Raw genomic sequence first — 17562 nt, 5'->3', positions numbered from 1 at the left:
CTGAGGAAAATCAAGGCACGGAAAGGCAAATAAATCTCCCTCCCATTTTAGCACATGTATTAATAAAGGTGAATAGAATAAACTTTTCCTTGTTTATTTGCCCGAATATTTGACTTGTTTGTTGGGTGCTGAACAAAAGGAGACCTCCAGTGGTCTAGTGTATAGGGTCAGCTTCATTGACCCTAGTCAAAGGCTGCTGTGGGCTGTGCCTTCTTGAAATTAAAGGACATTTCTCACCCCAAAGACCTGTTTAATGAGAGTAGAGGAATCCTCAGACTGTGTGAAGATCGAGACTTACCAGTATTAACTGGAGAGGCTCACAAAGTTAAACTGAGGTTGTACATGGACTTTCAGTGGTCTGAAGTATTTCAATTTATGTGCCTCATTTTAAGTCATATATATACTTCCATATTATGATCTTGTGGGTTTTGATTTTTAAAATTCATTGGAGATTAACATTTCCTGTGAGCTCTGATGTGCTCAACATTTCAGTGACTTTTACAATAGTAAAGGTTACAGGAAATAATGATTGTGTTTTCTCCAGCATGAGTTAGTCTTTTTATTGGGAGTATTTTTAAAAAGCTATTTTAAGTATAACTTAACTGCCTATGAGCCCCAGATCAAAACTCGGTCCTGAGGATCTTCTCTGACTTGTGTCTACTTTTCTCAGCATGTTTTTCAAGTACTGGACCCTCCAGAGGTAGAGATACATTATCATTGCCTCTGAGGAGTAACTTGGTTGCACTTTATCCAAGACAGGTTTGTTGGGTTAAAAATGTCTTCTCCAAAACTGTCCTTGAACTGTTTTTATTCTTTAAATCTGATATAAATTTTGTCTTTTCTTGATCTCCCTATTAGATGTACGTCTTTTGGGAAAGGAGATTTTCTCCTACTATGCCTATAGGCATATTGTTTTCACCAGTACATAGACAGCTGTTAGTTTGGTGCTAGAAATTCAGGCTGGGTTTAGAAGCAGTTGTGTCACCAATGCCGATGTCAGATTTTAGCAGAAAGAGAAGATTAGAAAAATGTCTTGACCAAATATACTTGTGTGGGTTGTAATAAATGAAGGCTAACATTGAGAAGAATGGGAGTTCCAGAAGATTTAATTACGGTCATAAGAAACCTATGCCTAGATCAAGTTTGAACAGTAGAACACTGTGGTTTATAATTTAGAAACAAGTTTGTTAGGGTTGTGTACTTTATCTATGCCTAGTCTATGCTGAGCAGATCATTTGAGAAGCCAAATTCTGAAAACTCTGGTATTGGGACAGGAGAAAGTCAACAATCTGTATTACATAGATACTAAAACATGAAGAAAATAATCTTCATTGGACTGATTTGCAACATCATAGATGGGGGAAAAAAGATTGAAGTCAACAATTGCATCCTCCTGGAATCCACAATCAGTACCTTGGACACCAGCAGGCAAGAAATAAAACCTGTTGCAAAAGTACTAAGGAACAATAATACCTAAGTGTTTGTCAGGCCATGGCCTACTTCTATGTATTTGAGAGCTGGACAGTGAATAAGGATGTCAATTGATAGCTTTTGAGATCTGTTGAAGTGTACTGTGAAAAGAACAAACATGCCTTGGAGAAAGTGCTGCCAGAGTGCTTTTTGGAGGCAAGGATGGCTAAGCCTAACACATACTGTGTTCCATTGGAAAGGGCATAGTAGCAAAGAGTTGTGCCAACCTAAAGGACAGTTTGAATCCAATACCTCTGTGGGAGAAAGAAGGACATTAGAAAATCAGGTTATTTCTGAATTGATTGCATTCCGCATGCTTGAACAGGGCTCTAGTGGCCTAGTTGTAAGGTATGCAGTTCTAATTCACCAGCTGCTCTGCTGAAAGATGGGGAGTCTCCAGTGCATATTTAACAGCTGCTTAATACTCGGTCAGCTATGAGTATCTTTCAATTCTGCCCCACAACAGTTTGAAAAGTGCCTGACATTACATGAAGATACACTAAATTACTTTCTGGAAGCTTGAGATCCCATCATATTTAATGTTAATGGGAGCCCTATCAATCTAACCCCTTAAAATACAGACTAGAAAAATCAGCTTAAGAGGAGCAGGAAGGGAAATGTACAACAATGAATGGCAATCGAACTCTAAAAAAGACTAGTGACATACGTCACCATGATTTGAAGCCAATTCTTTGGCCCTTGTCAGGCACAGTAAACCAACACATGGAACTTTGTCCTTGCTGTCCAATGTGCTTTATAAATCTATCTTGCCTTCTACCTCCAATCCATCCATGAAACCAGTGGATTCTCTCTTCTGTACTGTCACAACCTTTGTTCATTATTTAGTTTATCCTGAGTATGAACATTGGCCTCCAGCTTGATTTTAATTCTCTGTGGCCCTTATTTCCCTTTTTTTCAAATTTTTAAACAAACCAAATTCGGTCACTTTGCTCAAAACCCATTAGTGGCTTTGTTATATTCCTAACAATGTGGTGAAGAAACAGACTGTTGACCGCTTCCATTTGCTTGGCTATACAGTCAACACTCTTGGTACCATCAGTCAGGAAATTAAAAGACGAATTACATTGGGGAAATCTGCTCTCAGAGACCTCTCCAAAGTACCAAAGAGCAATGATGTCAGTTTGGAAACTGTAACGTGCACCTGATAATGCCATGGTCTCTGCAATTACTTTGTATGTGTCAGAACACTGGACAATGACTATAGATGAAAGAAGTATTGATGCCATTGAGTTATGGTGCTGGAGAAGAGTATTGAGTGTATCATGGACTGCTAAGAGAACAAGTTTGTCTTGGAGAGAATGAAGCTAGTCTGCTCCTTGGAGGCAAGAATTCTGAAGCTTTGTCTGACATACTTTGGACATATTGCAAGGCGGGATCGGTCCTTGGAGAGGGCCATCATGCTTGGGAGGGTGGAAGGACAGCGCAGGAGAGGAAGACCCTCAATGAGATGGATTGATTCAGTGAGTGGGATAATATGGATCAGGGTGTCAGAGACAGTAAGATTGGCAAGGGATAGAGCAGGGTTCAGGACTGTTGAACATAGGGTCACTATGAGTCACAGGCGACTTGACAGCACATATTCTCATAGGAAAAAACATGGAACATAACAGCAAAAATCCTCTTCCCACCCTGACCATTAATTAGTGTCCACTTCTGAAGTGATTACTGTTACAACGGTAAAATATATACTTCTTTTCATGTATGATTCTCAAATTTCCCCCATACCAGCAGCAGCATCACCTGAGAACTTACTAGAAGTGTAAATTCTTTGAAACATTGTGCCCAACTCTGTGTAAACACCACCCAAGGTGGTGGTGATTGCTGAACCTCTGGCCTAAGTCTACCAGCAACCCACACCCCAGGAAACTAGCATTCTCCTCTAATCTTTCAGTCTGGCTTCTTTTGTGCTTCCCCTCCCTCAAGCAGCATGTCCCACCTACCTTCTCTCCCACGGAAGTGGACACTCCCCGATATGGCTCAGGCCTTTTTCCTCGCCACTTTCATCTTTAAAGTTCATTCTAAGCACATAGAAACGCTGCTTTAACAAGCGTGGTAGAGCAGGTCAAGGACGGGAGGATGGACAGCATTAGAAGGGGAGCGGGTGGGAGCGGTCATGCCCCGCAAGCTCAGGGCTCCGAGGCCTTGTCCACTGGCTCCACAGCCTCCTCAATGCAATCACCGGCTTCAGGTTCAGCTCCCTCCGCGTCCTGGAAACGCAGCAGATGAGGTGTGCGAGGGGCTCCTCGTGGGCGGCCGAAGGTCCGGAGGCTGATGGCCGGAGAGGGCACTCCAGTGCCCAGAAAGCGGCTGAGCAGCGGAGTCTGCACGCTGGGGCTCCGGGCAGACCTTGGGGATGCTTCCACCTGCAAGTTCTGCTCTGGGTCATCGCTCATCCTGTGGACGGCAGGGCCAACTCAACTGGGGGCGGGGGGAGTCATCGGATCCCTAGAAAGTGAGCAGGGACCAGAGGCGGGCAGACTGGGGACGGTCAGTCAGCCTTGAACTTGGCCAACTCTGGCCACTCACCGCAAGTTGAAAGTGGAGCCTAGAAAAGAAGGCCGCAGCGTCTCAGCTGCTGTGGCTACAGTGTAGGGTGGCTGGGCTAAGCCCTCGCCCCAGTATGGATCCTTCTCAGCAGGAGGCAGATTCTGGTACATGTCATCGACAGATAGCAGGGATACCTAGTCCAGGAGAGGAACAGGCAGCAGGTCACCAGCAGGACTTCCACCATCCTTTCCAACCCCCTCTGGAAACTGACAGGGATGGAGAATACACCTGTAGATTACGGTCTATGAGCTGGTTGGTCTCAAAGTCATCATCATCCTCTCCAAAAGGGTTGATGATCTGTTCAGCCACCTGCAAGTTGTAGAGACCATGTTTTCTGGGCTCTGAGGCCCGTTTTCTGTTCCCAAGTTTAGAGTGGATCCTGGGCCCAAACGCAGCCTGGCACTAAACAAGTACCAGCCCTAGTGTAACATACTATTCCACTGTGACTGGCTTAATATCCCCTCAAACAGCCAAGTAACAGCCCCTCTCTTCCCAACCACAGTGCCTGTTGTATATACCCTGGGTGGTGTGTGAGGTACTGAGACAAAAGTGCCCACCTTGAGCCAGCCAGCATAGAAGAAAAACTGCAGCAGGGTGGTGAGGGGCACGTACATGTCCAGGTCTCCCAGGACTGGCACCGGCTCTTGGGCAGTCCCTTTCTCTGGCTCCACAAACTGGCGACCAACCAGAGAGAGAGCAAAGAAGGAATATACAGCTATGGTGACCACCTGGGGAGGGAGAAATCAGGGAGGCCATGGTGCTGAGGAACAAGGAGAAATATTGTTCCTGCCTCTGTGAACCTGTGGGAGAGTCTGACAAGAAACTAAATTATGTCACAAGGGGTGGCAACACCAGGGGGGAAGGTCATACTGGTGGAAATGGAGGGTAGTTTTAAGGATAAGTGGTTAGTTGGTGTCTCACTGGATTGAACTGCCCCAGAGTAGAACATGTCTAATTTGTCTCAGTAACTCATAAACAACACAATATATAGCAAGAAGGTGATGGGGCTGAGGAGAGAGGCAATTACTTGAGTATAGACGAGGGGAATGCTGATCCAGTCGTAGTGGAACAGCAGGCTGCACTTGGCACGGTACTTGTTCAGCTCCTGGTGGAACAGTGGGAAGAGGAAGCAGAGGTGACAGTGGGAAGAGGAAGCAGAGGTGAGCAAGGTGGAACTTGGAGGGTCGATGGGAGCTCAGCACAAAGCAGGTTTGAGTTAGGCACAGAGGGTCATTCTGCTCTCAGCTGCATTTTCAGGCTCAGGTGCCTGTAATGAGGAACAATTTAGCAAACATTTTGAGCCAGAATAGCTGAATATGAATCTCCTAAATCCACTAATTGCTGTATGACTTGGACAAGCTTCTTAATCTATGAAAAACCAAAAGCTAAATGAAACTTTGTCTCATATTGGTCAGGTTAGGAGGGACTAGTCCTTGGGAAAATATATCATTACTGAAAAGGTGGAAAGTCAGCGAAAGAGAAAGATCCCCAAGTCTCACTGACACAGTAATTTTAACAATGGGCTCAAGTATGTCATAGATGACGAGGATGTCACAAGACAGGGCCGGGTTCAGATCCTTAGTTCGTAGAGTCACTATGTGTCCTAGTCGACTAAATAGCGCCTAACAACTAAATCAAAACAACAACAAAACACAAAAAAATCCTTGAAAGGAAAGAATAATAGTATCCATCTCAGGAATCTATTGTTTATAGGGTTGCTAGAAGTCATAGTCGATTCGATGGCACCTGAGAACTATTAATAACAACAGCTCAAGAGCTGTTGTGAAATTTAAAGGAATTAATGCTAGTACAATGAATGCCCCTTACACAGTTGACATTCAGCTAAGTGTTAGCTAGTACATTTCTAACTCCAGCTGTCAAAGTGGAGGGAGGAGGGCAGATGGGCCTGGTCTGAGGATGACTCACTTCCAGAAGTAGGCAAAGAGAGATGTCATCACGGATTCTCCCGTCCCTCCGCGCCTGTGCAGCCAGGTTGGTGAACCAGACGCAGGGAACCCAGTATTTGTTGAAGTCAGATTTCAGGCTCTCGAACTTTCTTCTTTCTTCCTGGGACATAAAACCTATGGGAGTAAATAATAGTTGAGGCAAAGATTTTCATTTCTTCTGTGAAAGGTTGGTAGACTGCTGTTTGCTATTCTCGTTGCACTGGAGCGCCCCCTGGGGGTCAACCCTCTCCTCCCCAAGAGGCCCACGGGCCAAGTCCAGGGCCAAGTTGGCCCACTGCAGGGTTGACCTCTGAAGCACCTGAAGCCTGCCCGCGCACCTGCGTCCACCACGTGGTCCATGGTGGGAAAGCGCTTGAGCACACGAGTGCTGACTGAGCGCAGCACCAACACCGACGCCAGATTGGCATAGCGGATGAGAGTGCGCCGCAGCAGACGGCCGCGCTGGTCCACCCCGTGCACGCTGGCTGAGATGACGCACATCAGCTGGTCTGGCAGAGGAATGCTCGTGTACTGGGCCCACCAGCGGTTCACCACCAGAGTCACATAGAAACCTAGTGGGCCGCCATGGGTAGTGGGGGACAAGGAAAAGAGGAAGGGGGGCTTGAGAGTCAGCAAGCTTCGCCTCCGGCCAGAAAGCCTTGTCAAAGCCAGGTAGAACTATGAGAAGGAGAGTTCACATTGGTTGCCAGGGGGACAGCCTCTTTCTCTGGTCCACCTGCTAGGCCAGTGCAAGAAGATGGAGGAGATGGAGGACAGCCAACTTTCTCAGGTAAAAGGGGAAGTGGTGGCAGGGTAATGGTTAACTCTGAAATCTGCTTCCCACAAAAGCACCAAGGGAAGTATTGCCTCTCAGCTCCTCAGGAAAGGGTTGTGAGGCCAGCATGTGCTGTGTGCCTTCTGTGGACAAAAGATTGCAGAAATCCTGAGCCTAGTACTCAGCCCCTGGGCCCCCTGTGCCTGTTCTAACTGACGTCCAGGATGTGCTACTGGGGCAATTCTGACCCTCCGCACTGCCAACCCAACCCAAAGGTTGGCAAGGATGATATAGACAGAATGGAGAGAGGCCCTTACCCAGCACGAAGGACAAGGGGATGAGGTCTGCAGAGCGGTTGCAGTACTGAGCCACCAGCGCATACACATGCCTCTGCTCCTGGGTCAGCAGCAGCCTAAGAAGGGTCAGGTGTGGGTTCGGGATGGGGGGAGATGGACAGCCTTACCTCTCCCAGGCCAGCCCTGAGACCTCACCCTCACCGATAGGTGATGCTGAGCAGAGCGTACAGGACAATGAAGAGTAGGAACTCCTTGTAGAGGAGCTTGTAGATGCTTCCCCTCCAGCGGAGAAGCAGGCCAGAGAAGCCACCAAAGCGAGCCTCTGCCACTTTGAGGGTGTATGAAACCGTCATGGTGCTGAGGGCCAGGGGTAGGAGGTCACAAGAGCTGCCCCATGGCTGTCCCCTTATAAGCCTCTTCGCTTTTCCTTATCATGCCCACACTTGATTCCTCAATCCATCTCCCTTCAGCTTTGCTCAATCCACGCCAGGCATCACCTTGGGTTGGTTACAAGTGAACAGATGCTACAGAGGTGAGACATCTGCATCTTCCCTTGTCCTCTATTCAGTGATGCATCAAGCACAGATGAAGGTGAGCAAGCAGGAACTGAGATCCAGGCCCGCTCTCATACATAAGCCTTCTCAGGTTCCGTCTGCGCTCTCAGGACTATGAGTAACAGACCCTGAACCACAGAGGAAAAAGAGCCAACCCCAGCCCAGATCCTGACTATCCCTTCGGACCTTCTCAAAGCTGATTGACTGTTCTCTCAAGGCACCACCACCACTACCACCCCTACCTACCTGTTCTGAGCAGCAGCCTGTGCTGAAGAAAAGCTGGGCTAACTTTTACCCCCACAAGCTTAAGTACCTCCCGGACCCATAAAGTTAGGCTGGATGAAGGTATCACTCATTGATGGATTGAGATTTATCACCAGCTTCCCTAATCCTGGGAACAGGGTGTGTCTCTCTACCCCTTTAGGTTGGCCTTTGAGTGCTAGAACTGCCTTCTGCACTGACCCCACAGTTTCACAGACATCACGTCCTTGGGGCCAGAATGACAGAAATTACTGTCCCAGATGAGAGGGCAGGTGCATAAGAATCTTGTTAATAATAACTGGTTAACAACTGTTTAGAGCACTGACTGACAGGCCTTGTGCCAAGGGCATTATTGTGTCATTTTCTCAAGACATTCCAAGCACAATCTCATGAGGAAGGACTTCTCTCCACTTCACAGATGATGCTCCAAGTGGAAGATTACTTGCCCATAATCACACAGATCAGACATGTTGGAGACCAGGTTCAAAGGCTGAGCTGATGGACTTCAGAGGCTGAATTTAGCCAAACTGGACCTAGACAAGGCCTTAAGCTCCAAGACCAGGGTCCTGTGCACTGGCTACACTGCAGACTTCTAATTCAGGCATGGGGGATCCTGGCCAGGCCCCTTCCCACCCTTATGCCACAGGGCTGATGAGGTCCCAGATCTGGGGAAATGCAGAATATCCTCAACCCATGTCCAAAAGCCTGACTACAGGGGTCTCACATGGCCACTTTGAACTCTGTATCTCAATTTCTTCATTCGTCAAAGGAAAGAATACCAGAGTCACTGGAAGAATTAGGATTAAGAACCTCAAAGTGGAAAGAGAGCTAAGTAGCTCAATTACCCACTCAGTGTTGACATCTTTCTGGAAAAATCTAGGAGTGGTGGTTCTACTGTTGACCATTTTCTGAAAGCACCTTCTTGAGAGCTTGTTTGGAGGTTCTAGCAGGGGCGTGCAGTTACTCTCTGCAGTTACCCTTGACTGAAGGATGATCCTCCTTCTTCAGGGATAGTCATCCTCTTCAACCCAGCACACAGCTTCAGGAGGGATGTACATGGAGTGGTGAGAGAGAAAGGGGACATCTGTCTAGCCAGTCAGATCAGCTGAATCAACCTGGTGATCAATAGAGTGACAGATGCTGCAGCCAGATCCCCCCTCACGTCCTGTAAGCACCTTTTTGACATAGGAGACTTGTCCTAAGGTATTCCTAAGATCATGGTGTGACGGTTAGGAGTACAGGGAGTCAGACAAACCTGGGTTTAATTTCTATCTCTGCGGCCTTCTGCAAGCTCCCTCCTTACCGCTCTCTGAACCTCAGTTTCCTCACCTGCAAATAGATCAACAATGCCTACCTCACAGGGCATTCCAAAACAACAACAAAAGCAAACCTGTGGTTGCTGAGTTGATTCTGACTCACACAAACCTTACAGGACAGAACGGAGCTGTTCCTCTGGGTTGCTGCAGCTCCAAGTCTTCATGAGACATGACTGCCACATTTTTTCCTGGCAGAGTGACTGGTCGGTTAGAACCACTGACCTTCAAGTTTAGCATCGAGCATGCTTTAGACACTGCATCACCAGGGCTCCTTTGGCAAGCATTCAGTGTCATGAAAATCTGAATCTACTCTCCTATTTTGCTACCTACTTGACATTTCCCCTCAGAACAGCCCTTCAAAGATAAGGAGGCAGAGACTTTTTCACTCACATCCCATTCTTTATACCCAGGACAAACAGTGCTAGGTCCCAGTTTTGAAACAGGATGCTCTAAACCCACTTGCCACTGAATTGATGCTGATTCACAGGGAGCCTCCATCAGGGGAAGGGACGACTCATCTTTTCCCTGTGGATCACCTGGTGGATTCACACTGCTGATTTTTCAGCTAGTAGCCCACATTAGGACCACATTTGTTATTAAGTACTGTCACAATCACCATGGCTCCTCTGAAATCACCCTGGCTTCTCCCACACCCTGAACAGATCTCCTTTTGTGCCCTTTCTCCCCTCTCAGGTTCCTCCACTTACAACTCTTCCCTTCTTAACCCTCACCAGGCTCTGATTTAATGGATTTCTACTGAATCTTCAAGATTCCACTCCAACAGAGCTTCCTCCAGGATCATCCACAGTGTTAGGTTCTGAGACTGATGTAGAAAATGTCTGGGATTGGATGCCTCGGTGAGGAGTAGCAAGCTGCTTCCCTCTGGAGAAGATTGCCACAAATACACGAACACAAGTGAGGAAAGAAGTTTATGAAGAGGAAGGAAAAGTTTATTCTGAAGAAAGAAAAGTTTATTAAGCACAGTATGCTGTAATAGAATCAGACAGCGGGCCTCCCCAAGAGTGAGAAGGACAGTGGTCTAGGGGCCGAGTTCTGGTATTTATGGAGTCTTCTTCCCGTCCTGTCCTTCCAATCCATGGCTCTCTCTGATTGGTGGTAAAAGGCAACTCTTTCTTACGTGTTGATCACTGGTGTTCTCTGAAGGTTGCAATGCCATCAACTCAAAAAGTGGGAAGACAGAGCAAGAAGGGAGTCCACCCAAGGCCTCTGTAGTTGTCACTCTCCCCTAAGGTCAAGTTGTCCTAGTTCTGTTTTCCTGCTTCTTCCTGGGATCCTGATAGCCATATTCTCTTTGTTCCTTTGACCCTTCAAAGCCATCTAGCTTCTGCTCTTGGCTCTTATTTATCACATTGCTCTGTAATCCCTTCACTGAGAGATCTCTCCTTCAGCCTAATAGCCTCCCTCTGAGGCAGGCTTGGACCTGACGCTTCCGCTGGCCTAGTGATTAGTAGTTGTGCTGCCAACCCAAAGTCACGGGATTGGAAAGCACCACCTGCTCCATGAGATAAAGATAGACAAGCTCCTCCAGTGCAGTTTGTTGTTGTTATGGACATCAAGTCGGAACCAACTCACAGCTGACCTTCCAGTGTGTTTTCAGAGGCTGTAAATGGCTCAGCTGGGCCGTGCAACTCTTGAGCACCAGAGCCTCCTCTCCTGTGATTTACAGCCCCTGAAAACCCACTGGAGGGTCAACTATGAGTCAATCAATTCCAACTAGAGGGCATATGGCAACAGCCATCATTTCAGTAAAACTGGGGAAGTCTTGAAAACAATTGGTACTTTAGTTTTGGGTTTTTTTTAGGGGCTTCCTTTTACCCACAAAGACATCTGGTTTCATGCCCTCCATTTAGGAGAGGGCATGATTTCTAGGAAGAACAATGTCTGGAATGGAGTTACATTCTCCTTCCAGGCCCAAACACAATGTCAGTCTGAGGAAAGAGTAGTGCCCAATGTGCATCTTGAAGGTGTGAAAGGCCTGACCAGAGGAGAGAGATTCCAGCTGGGGCCTTGGCCATGCTAACTTTCATCTCCCTAAACTCTGGTCTGCAGCTTCCTCAGACCATTCTGAGCTATTTGGCCTTTGCTGTTGTTAGGTTCCAGTGTCCATCTCATCGAGAATCATCCTCTCTCTGACCCTCTGTCCTTGCATCAGGAGATATTTTTCAAGGACTTAGCACTCTGCATTTAACACTTTAAAACATTTAAATATTTAAAACATTTTTGTTTGTTTGTTTTTATACCCGAAAAGGCAAGCCCTGGGCCTGAGGGGAGCTCAAATCCTGTTGTCCTGGAATCTCCTAGGACAACACAGCTGGTTGCATTTTAATCCCTTGCCTGCCTGCAATCTATTACCTTTCTTTGTCCCAGTTACCAGCACCCTGGGTTTCTCACAGAACTGTGGATAAAGGTGCTTGGCCTCAGCCTCTCCCCAAGGAAGGGTCAGGCCCTGGCCCCCACCTGGTTCCTTCTTCCTGAGTTACCTTATCTTGATTCCCAGCTGCTCACCTGTCCTCCCCATTTATAGACCCTGAAAGGGAACAACTCAGCCTGTAAATCACCTTTGGGACAAAGGCTGTCTCCTCCCATTAAGATTTATGGCCTCAGAATATGGGATGGTCTGTGGTGGGTTTTGTTTATTCTTTAAGATCCTCCCTAAGCTCTGACCTCTCCTTTTATTTGTCCTGACTGTTGTTAACCTGAGAGTTAACAGCCTGGAGTCTGGAGCCAGACTCTCCAGATTCTTCAGTCCCACTCTGCCAATAGCTTTGTGGCCTTGGGCAGGTCATTTAACCTCTCTGTGCTTCATTTCCTCGTGGGAAAATGGGAATCTACCTGATAGACTTGTTGAGAATATTGAATGAGTTAATATTTATTAAGTGTGCTAGTATGGCACATAAATCAAAATGAGGTTCTAGCAGGTCAGCCCTGATCCATGGCAACCTTATGTATGTCCAAATAGAACTGTGCACCAATGAGATTTTTTATGAATAATTTTTTTTATTTATTAATTTTAATGAAAGTTTACAGAGACTTAGGATTTCCAGTCATTCATTGTACTTTTCTTCCTGCCCACCCCTCCCCCTAAATCACTCTTCTCCTTAAAAAGAAAAAGAAAAACTCTTCATTGTTCTGCAGTCCCTCCCCTCAAGTTCACTCCACTATGCAGCCTTCACTCTGGACTTCTATAATGAAAAGAATACCCATTCGTATATCCTTTTTAAGCAGTTCTCTCCCTCATCTGTTTCAGTGCAGTATACATCACTCCTCTCCTCCTTTTCTGTCTTCCCTCAACCCTGATGTCAGTCCTGTTTTACAACAGTGGCCCTATGCAATATTTGTCCTTTTGTGACTGAGATAGTTCACTCAGCATAATGTCCTCCAGAGTCATCCATTTTTAATAATATTTCATTAGTTCCTTGTTTTTCAATGCTGCATAATATTACATTGTGTGAATATACCAGAGCTTCTCTATCCATTTGTTTGTTGATGGCACTTGAGTTGTTTCCAGCTTTTTGCTATTGCGAATAAAGCTGCAATAAACATGAGTGTGCATTGATGGATAATTTTTAGGAAGTAGATTTCCAGATCTTTTGTCTGAAGTAGACTCCTATTTCTAAACTTTGTGATTGGCAAACAAGCCTATTAACTGTGTGCACCAAACAGGAACTCTGGAAGAGTGAGTATATGGTAAGCACTAAACGGTCTGATGGCTCTCAGTGTAGCTCGTCTCCTGTCCAACTTTAGCATGACCACCTCTATACCCACAGAGAACCTACAGCTAGCCTTATGACTGTAGCCAATGCCCTCTTCTAAGTCCTCATTTAATTTGTCATCTCATTCTTAAGAGATGCTCCTCTTTCAAAACAACTATGAGATATCATCTCACCCCAGTCAGAATTGCAAAATTTAACAGAACAGCAAGCAACAAATGCTAGCGAGGTTGTGGAGAAACTGGAACCCTTATTCACTGTTGGTGGAAGTATAAAATGGTTCAACCACTGTGGAAAGTGGTGTGACGCTTTCTCAAAAAGTTGCAAATAGAGATACCATTTGACCCAGCAATCCCATTACTGGGAATATACCCCAAAGAGACCAAAACTGACATCCAAGCAGATATATGCACAGCCATGTTTATCTCGGCTTTGTTCACAATAGCTAGGAGTTGGAAACAACCTACGTGCCCATCAACAAATGAATGGCTAGAGAAGCTGTGGTATATTCACACAATGGAATACTATGCTGCATTGAAAAACAAGGAACTCATGAAATATTATTCAAAATTAGTGACCCTGGAGGACATTAAGATGAGTGAAGTATCTCAGCACAAAAGGATAAATACTGCATGGTGCCACTGTTGTAAAACAGGACTGTCATCGGGGTTGGGGGGAGACTGAGAAAGATGGGTTCAATAATGCGTACAGCATTGAAATAGATGAGGGAGAAAACTGTTTAAAAGGGATATGTGACTAGGTAATTTCGTCATGACGGGAGTCCAGAGTGAAGGCTGCATAGTGGAGTGGACCTGGGGGAGGGATTGTAAAACAATGAAAGAATTTTTCTTTTACTTTTCCAAGAGGGGAATGTACTGGGGGGAGGGTTAGAAGAATAGAAAACTGCAACAATGATTGAATGGAAATCCAAAGTCTCTGTAAATTTTCATTGAAATTGATAATAAATTTAAAAAAAATTGACAGTAACTAATAAAAAAAAAAGAAAGTCTCTCCTCTCTGTCCTCTGTGAATTGAGTTTCTGTCAAGTGATCCTGACTGAGGTGACCACGGAGCAGAGAGCATGCAACATGTGCTGAGTCAAAGGTTCTAGACCAGTAGCATCCTTGGTGGGAGAACCTAGTGCTGCTATAACACAAATACCACAAATGAATGAGTTTAACAAACAAGAATTTTATTCTTTCACAGTTTAGGAAACTAGAAGTCTGAATTCAGGGCAGAAAACCAAGACAAGGTTTTCCCTCTGCGTCTGTTTTGGGGGAACCTGGATTCCCTTGGTATCAATCTTCTGGGTGTAGGAAGTTCTTACTTAGCATGGAGCTCCTGGTCCTAATGATGCACTCCACTTCTAGTTATTCTTGATGTCTTACTCTGCTTACTTTTTATGCCTTGTAAGACAAAAGGTGATACAGTCCACACCCCAGGGAACCTCTTTTTTATGTAAGATCAGGGTTGTGGCCTGAGCAGGAGTGTTGTTATTTTTTTTTTCTTGTTTTTCTTTTTATTTTTTCAGTTCAAAATAGATTCAGTTTTAAAAGGTACCTTGTACAAAAATTATGTCTTTATAAACATCATAATGATACTCAGGAAGATGAAGATGCACATCTTATGCCAGGAAAACAGAACCAAGACTAGTGTGAGGATACAATAGATTTACAACTTCCGTCTATTCTTATTTACCCTGAGAACATACATACAAATGGAAAAACAGAGCACAATGGCATGTATTCTTAGTATTCTGAACTTCCTCATCTTTGTTGAGTGCAGGAGTGTTGTTATTGTTGTTAATTGTCACCAAGTTAGTTCATACTCACAGTGACCTCATGTACAGCAGAACAAAACACTACCTGGTCTTGAATCATCCTAAAAATTATTGCTATGTTTGAGCTCTTTGTAATAGCCACGGTATCATGGAGGATCTTGCCTTTTCCACTAACCCTGTACTTCACCAATCCTCCTCTAAGGCCTAATATCTCCTGATAACATGTCCAGAGTGCATCAGAGGACGTCTTTCCATAGTTACTGCTAAGGATCACACTGGCTGTTCTTTCCCGTGTTTGTTCTTCTGGCAGTCCAAGATAACACTTAATGTTCTTCACAAGCAGCATGATTCAGGGAGTTCTGGTGGCCTAGTGGTAAGAAGCTGCACTGCAATCCCAGAGGTATGAGGTTCGAATCCACCAGATGCTCTGCTGGAGAAGGAGGAGAAATCTCCTCCTGTACCAGTCAGATCAGATTTGATGGTGTATGCCCCAAAAATTAATAAGAATTTTTTTAAAAAATTAACCAACAGCATGATTCAAAGGCATCACTTCTTCAATACATCTTAGCCAACCTTCACATGCATGTGAAGTGATTGAAAATACACACTATGGCTTGGGACAGGCGTACTTTAGTTCTCAGACTGACAGCTTTGCTTTTTAACACTTTATTATTTTTTAAATTATTTTATTGTGATTTTTCTTTTTTCTGAAGGCATTCCACCAGATGTGGGTCTCCTCAAAGAACTGGCCACATTGTGTAAGCTGGCTTTCCCCACAACCAGTGATCAAATAAAGGGAGAGACAATAGCAGAAGCAGCAGAGGACTTTTTAATTAAATTTCAGAAATGATAGATACCATTCTTTCTGTCATATTTACACAGACCAGTCTTGATGCAGAAGGTTTTGCACAGGGTGTGAATGCCAGGAAGTGAACAAGCTAGGCGAGAGGCATCTTGGAGTTGGGTTGCTGCCAAACCTCCTAGTAGGTTAACTATTCCGCATCCCTGACCACTCCTGAGCATGGCCAGACTAATTGATGCTGCGCTCCAGTTTGTCTTTATTTTCCTCTTCCTTCCAGGCTAATCTACTGTTAAAATGTTATGTGATACTGATGGTTGTTCTTTCTCAAAGCTTGGTTGCGCTGTTTATTGTGCTTTTAATGAAATCACAGAAAAGTTTACAGAAAAGTTAGGTTTTCATTTATTGATTGTTGCACATTTTCCTCCCTCTCCTTACTTTTTAACACTTTTTTTAGTCAAATTGAATCTGAATGGTACAAGAGATTGTCTCTCCTCCAGCACAGCATCTGGTGGATTCAAATTACACTCCTCCGGGATTGCAGTGCGGTTTCTTGCCACTAGGCTACCAGAGCTCCCTTGCTTTATAACACTTTGAAGACGCGCGCGCGCGCGCGTGTGTGTGTGTGTGTGTGTGTGTGTGTGTGTGTGTGTGTGTTGGTGTGTTGGTTGGTAGTGGATTTACCCAGTGCTGTATATGATTTATTTCTTGACTGCTGCTTCCACAGATGTTGATTGTAGATTCAAGTAAAATTAAATCCTTGGCAATTTCAATCTTTTCTCTGTTTATTTTGATGTTGTTTATTGGTCCAGTTTTAAGAATTTTTGTTTTCTTTATGTTGAAATGTAACCCATACTGAATGCTCTAGTCTTAGATCTTCATCGTCAGTAAGTACTTCAATGGCCCCTCACTTTCAGCATCAAAATTGTGTCATCTGCAGACCTCAGATTGTTAGTGAGTTTTCCTATGAGCTAATGCCATGTTCTTCATAAAATTTAAATTTTCAGATTGCTTAGCATATAGACTGAATATAGTGAAAGGATACAACTCTGATGGACACCTTTTCCTTTTGTTTGAATGAATGCTGCTTGTTCTATGCATTGGTTCTCCTCATGAGCACAATCAGGGGTTCTGAAACTCCCGTTCTACACAGTGTTATCCATAATTTGTTATGATCTATGTATATGCATAGTCAATAAAACACAGGTAAACATATGCAGTTCAGTAAAAACCAACACTAATGACTGAATGTTGTTTTGTGTACTGCTGAGTTGGAACATACCTTCCAGCAGGTTTTCAGAGGTCGTAAATCTGAAGACAGGAGATTGCCCATTTTTCTCCATAGGTTGGTCAATTTGAACTGAGTGCCTGTACATTAGTAGAGCAATTCCTCACCATTAAGATACCAAACTGCATAGAATCATGCAAACGTGATGTGACCTATTAAGGAGATTAGAGGATTATCTAATTCATTAGAGCAAAATCTCCATACCTTTTTTCTTTTTATTTTTTTGGTATTGTTGGATTTTTTCTCTATTTTTATTAATTTTAATGAAAGCTTGATATAAGACCCATTAGTCAAAGTTCTCTGTTAACATGAGTATGAAACAGAGAGACTGACAGCCTAAAATCTTCACTTAAAGTCTGAAAAGTATAGTAAGAACAAACATTCTGTTAAAATAAAAATAAAGATATTTATTGATGTTTCAAGACAGTTTAAATCAGGGAGACATTTGACCTCCAATTCAGGTTGTTAGGTGCCACTGAATCCACTACAACTCAAAGCTACCCTTCGAACAACAGACCAAAACCTTACCCTATCCTGTGCCATCCTAATGATCTCTGCCAAGCTCAAGTCATTGTGGGGTTTTTTGGGGTTTTTTTTGGGGGGGTTTACAGTATTTTTTTATTATTATTAATTTTAATAGACATTTACAGAGGTTTTAGATTTCCATTCATTCATTGCTGCACTTTTCTCCCTGCCCACACCTCCCCACCAGCTCGCTCTCCCTTCTGAAGAGAAAAAGAAATAAAAAAATATTCCTTCATTAGTATACAATTCCCAC

At 44.4% G+C, this 17562-nt stretch overlaps 1 protein-coding gene across 1 annotated transcript; it reads right to left on the bottom strand.

Annotated features, from left to right (window-relative positions):
- Positions 1 to 3617: 3617 nt before the first annotated feature.
- On the bottom strand, positions 3618 to 7408 carry BEST4 (bestrophin 4). Its single transcript, XM_006899004.1, has 9 exons — positions 7257 to 7408; positions 7077 to 7171; positions 6323 to 6556; positions 5965 to 6119; positions 5066 to 5143; positions 4596 to 4766; positions 4267 to 4347; positions 4018 to 4172; positions 3618 to 3885 (listed from the first exon to the last, which is right to left on the bottom strand). Exons 1-9 carry the CDS (start codon positions 7406 to 7408, stop codon positions 3618 to 3620), a joined length of 1389 nt encoding a protein of 462 aa, XP_006899066.1.
- Between the last annotated feature and the right edge of the window lie 10154 nt (positions 7409 to 17562).

The sequence above is a fragment of the Elephantulus edwardii genome, unplaced genomic scaffold (assembly GCF_000299155.1).
Source record: "Elephantulus edwardii isolate Elephantulus edwardi_28Jun2011 unplaced genomic scaffold, EleEdw1.0 scaffold00243, whole genome shotgun sequence".
NCBI classification, from domain to species: Eukaryota; Metazoa; Chordata; class Mammalia; order Macroscelidea; family Macroscelididae; genus Elephantulus; species Elephantulus edwardii.
The sequence above is the reverse complement of the archived record's forward strand: the minus strand, read 5'-3'. Positions and strand labels throughout refer to the sequence as shown.

What these genes read in the sequence shown, in the direction of transcription:
- BEST4 (XM_006899004.1), bottom strand. Translation starts at nt 7,408, where the DNA reads ATGACGGTTTCATACACCCTCAAAGTGGCAGAGGCTCGCTTTGGTGGC. An exon ending in CTGCTCAGCATCACCTATCG is followed by an intron (nt 7,172 to 7,256) that starts GTGAGGGTGAGG and finishes GACCCTTCTTAG; the next exon opens with GCTGCTGCTGACCCAGGAGC. An exon ending in GGCTCCACTTTCAACTTGCG is followed by an intron (nt 3,886 to 4,017) that starts GTGAGTGGCCAG and finishes TGCCGTCCACAG; the next exon opens with GATGAGCGATGACCCAGAGC.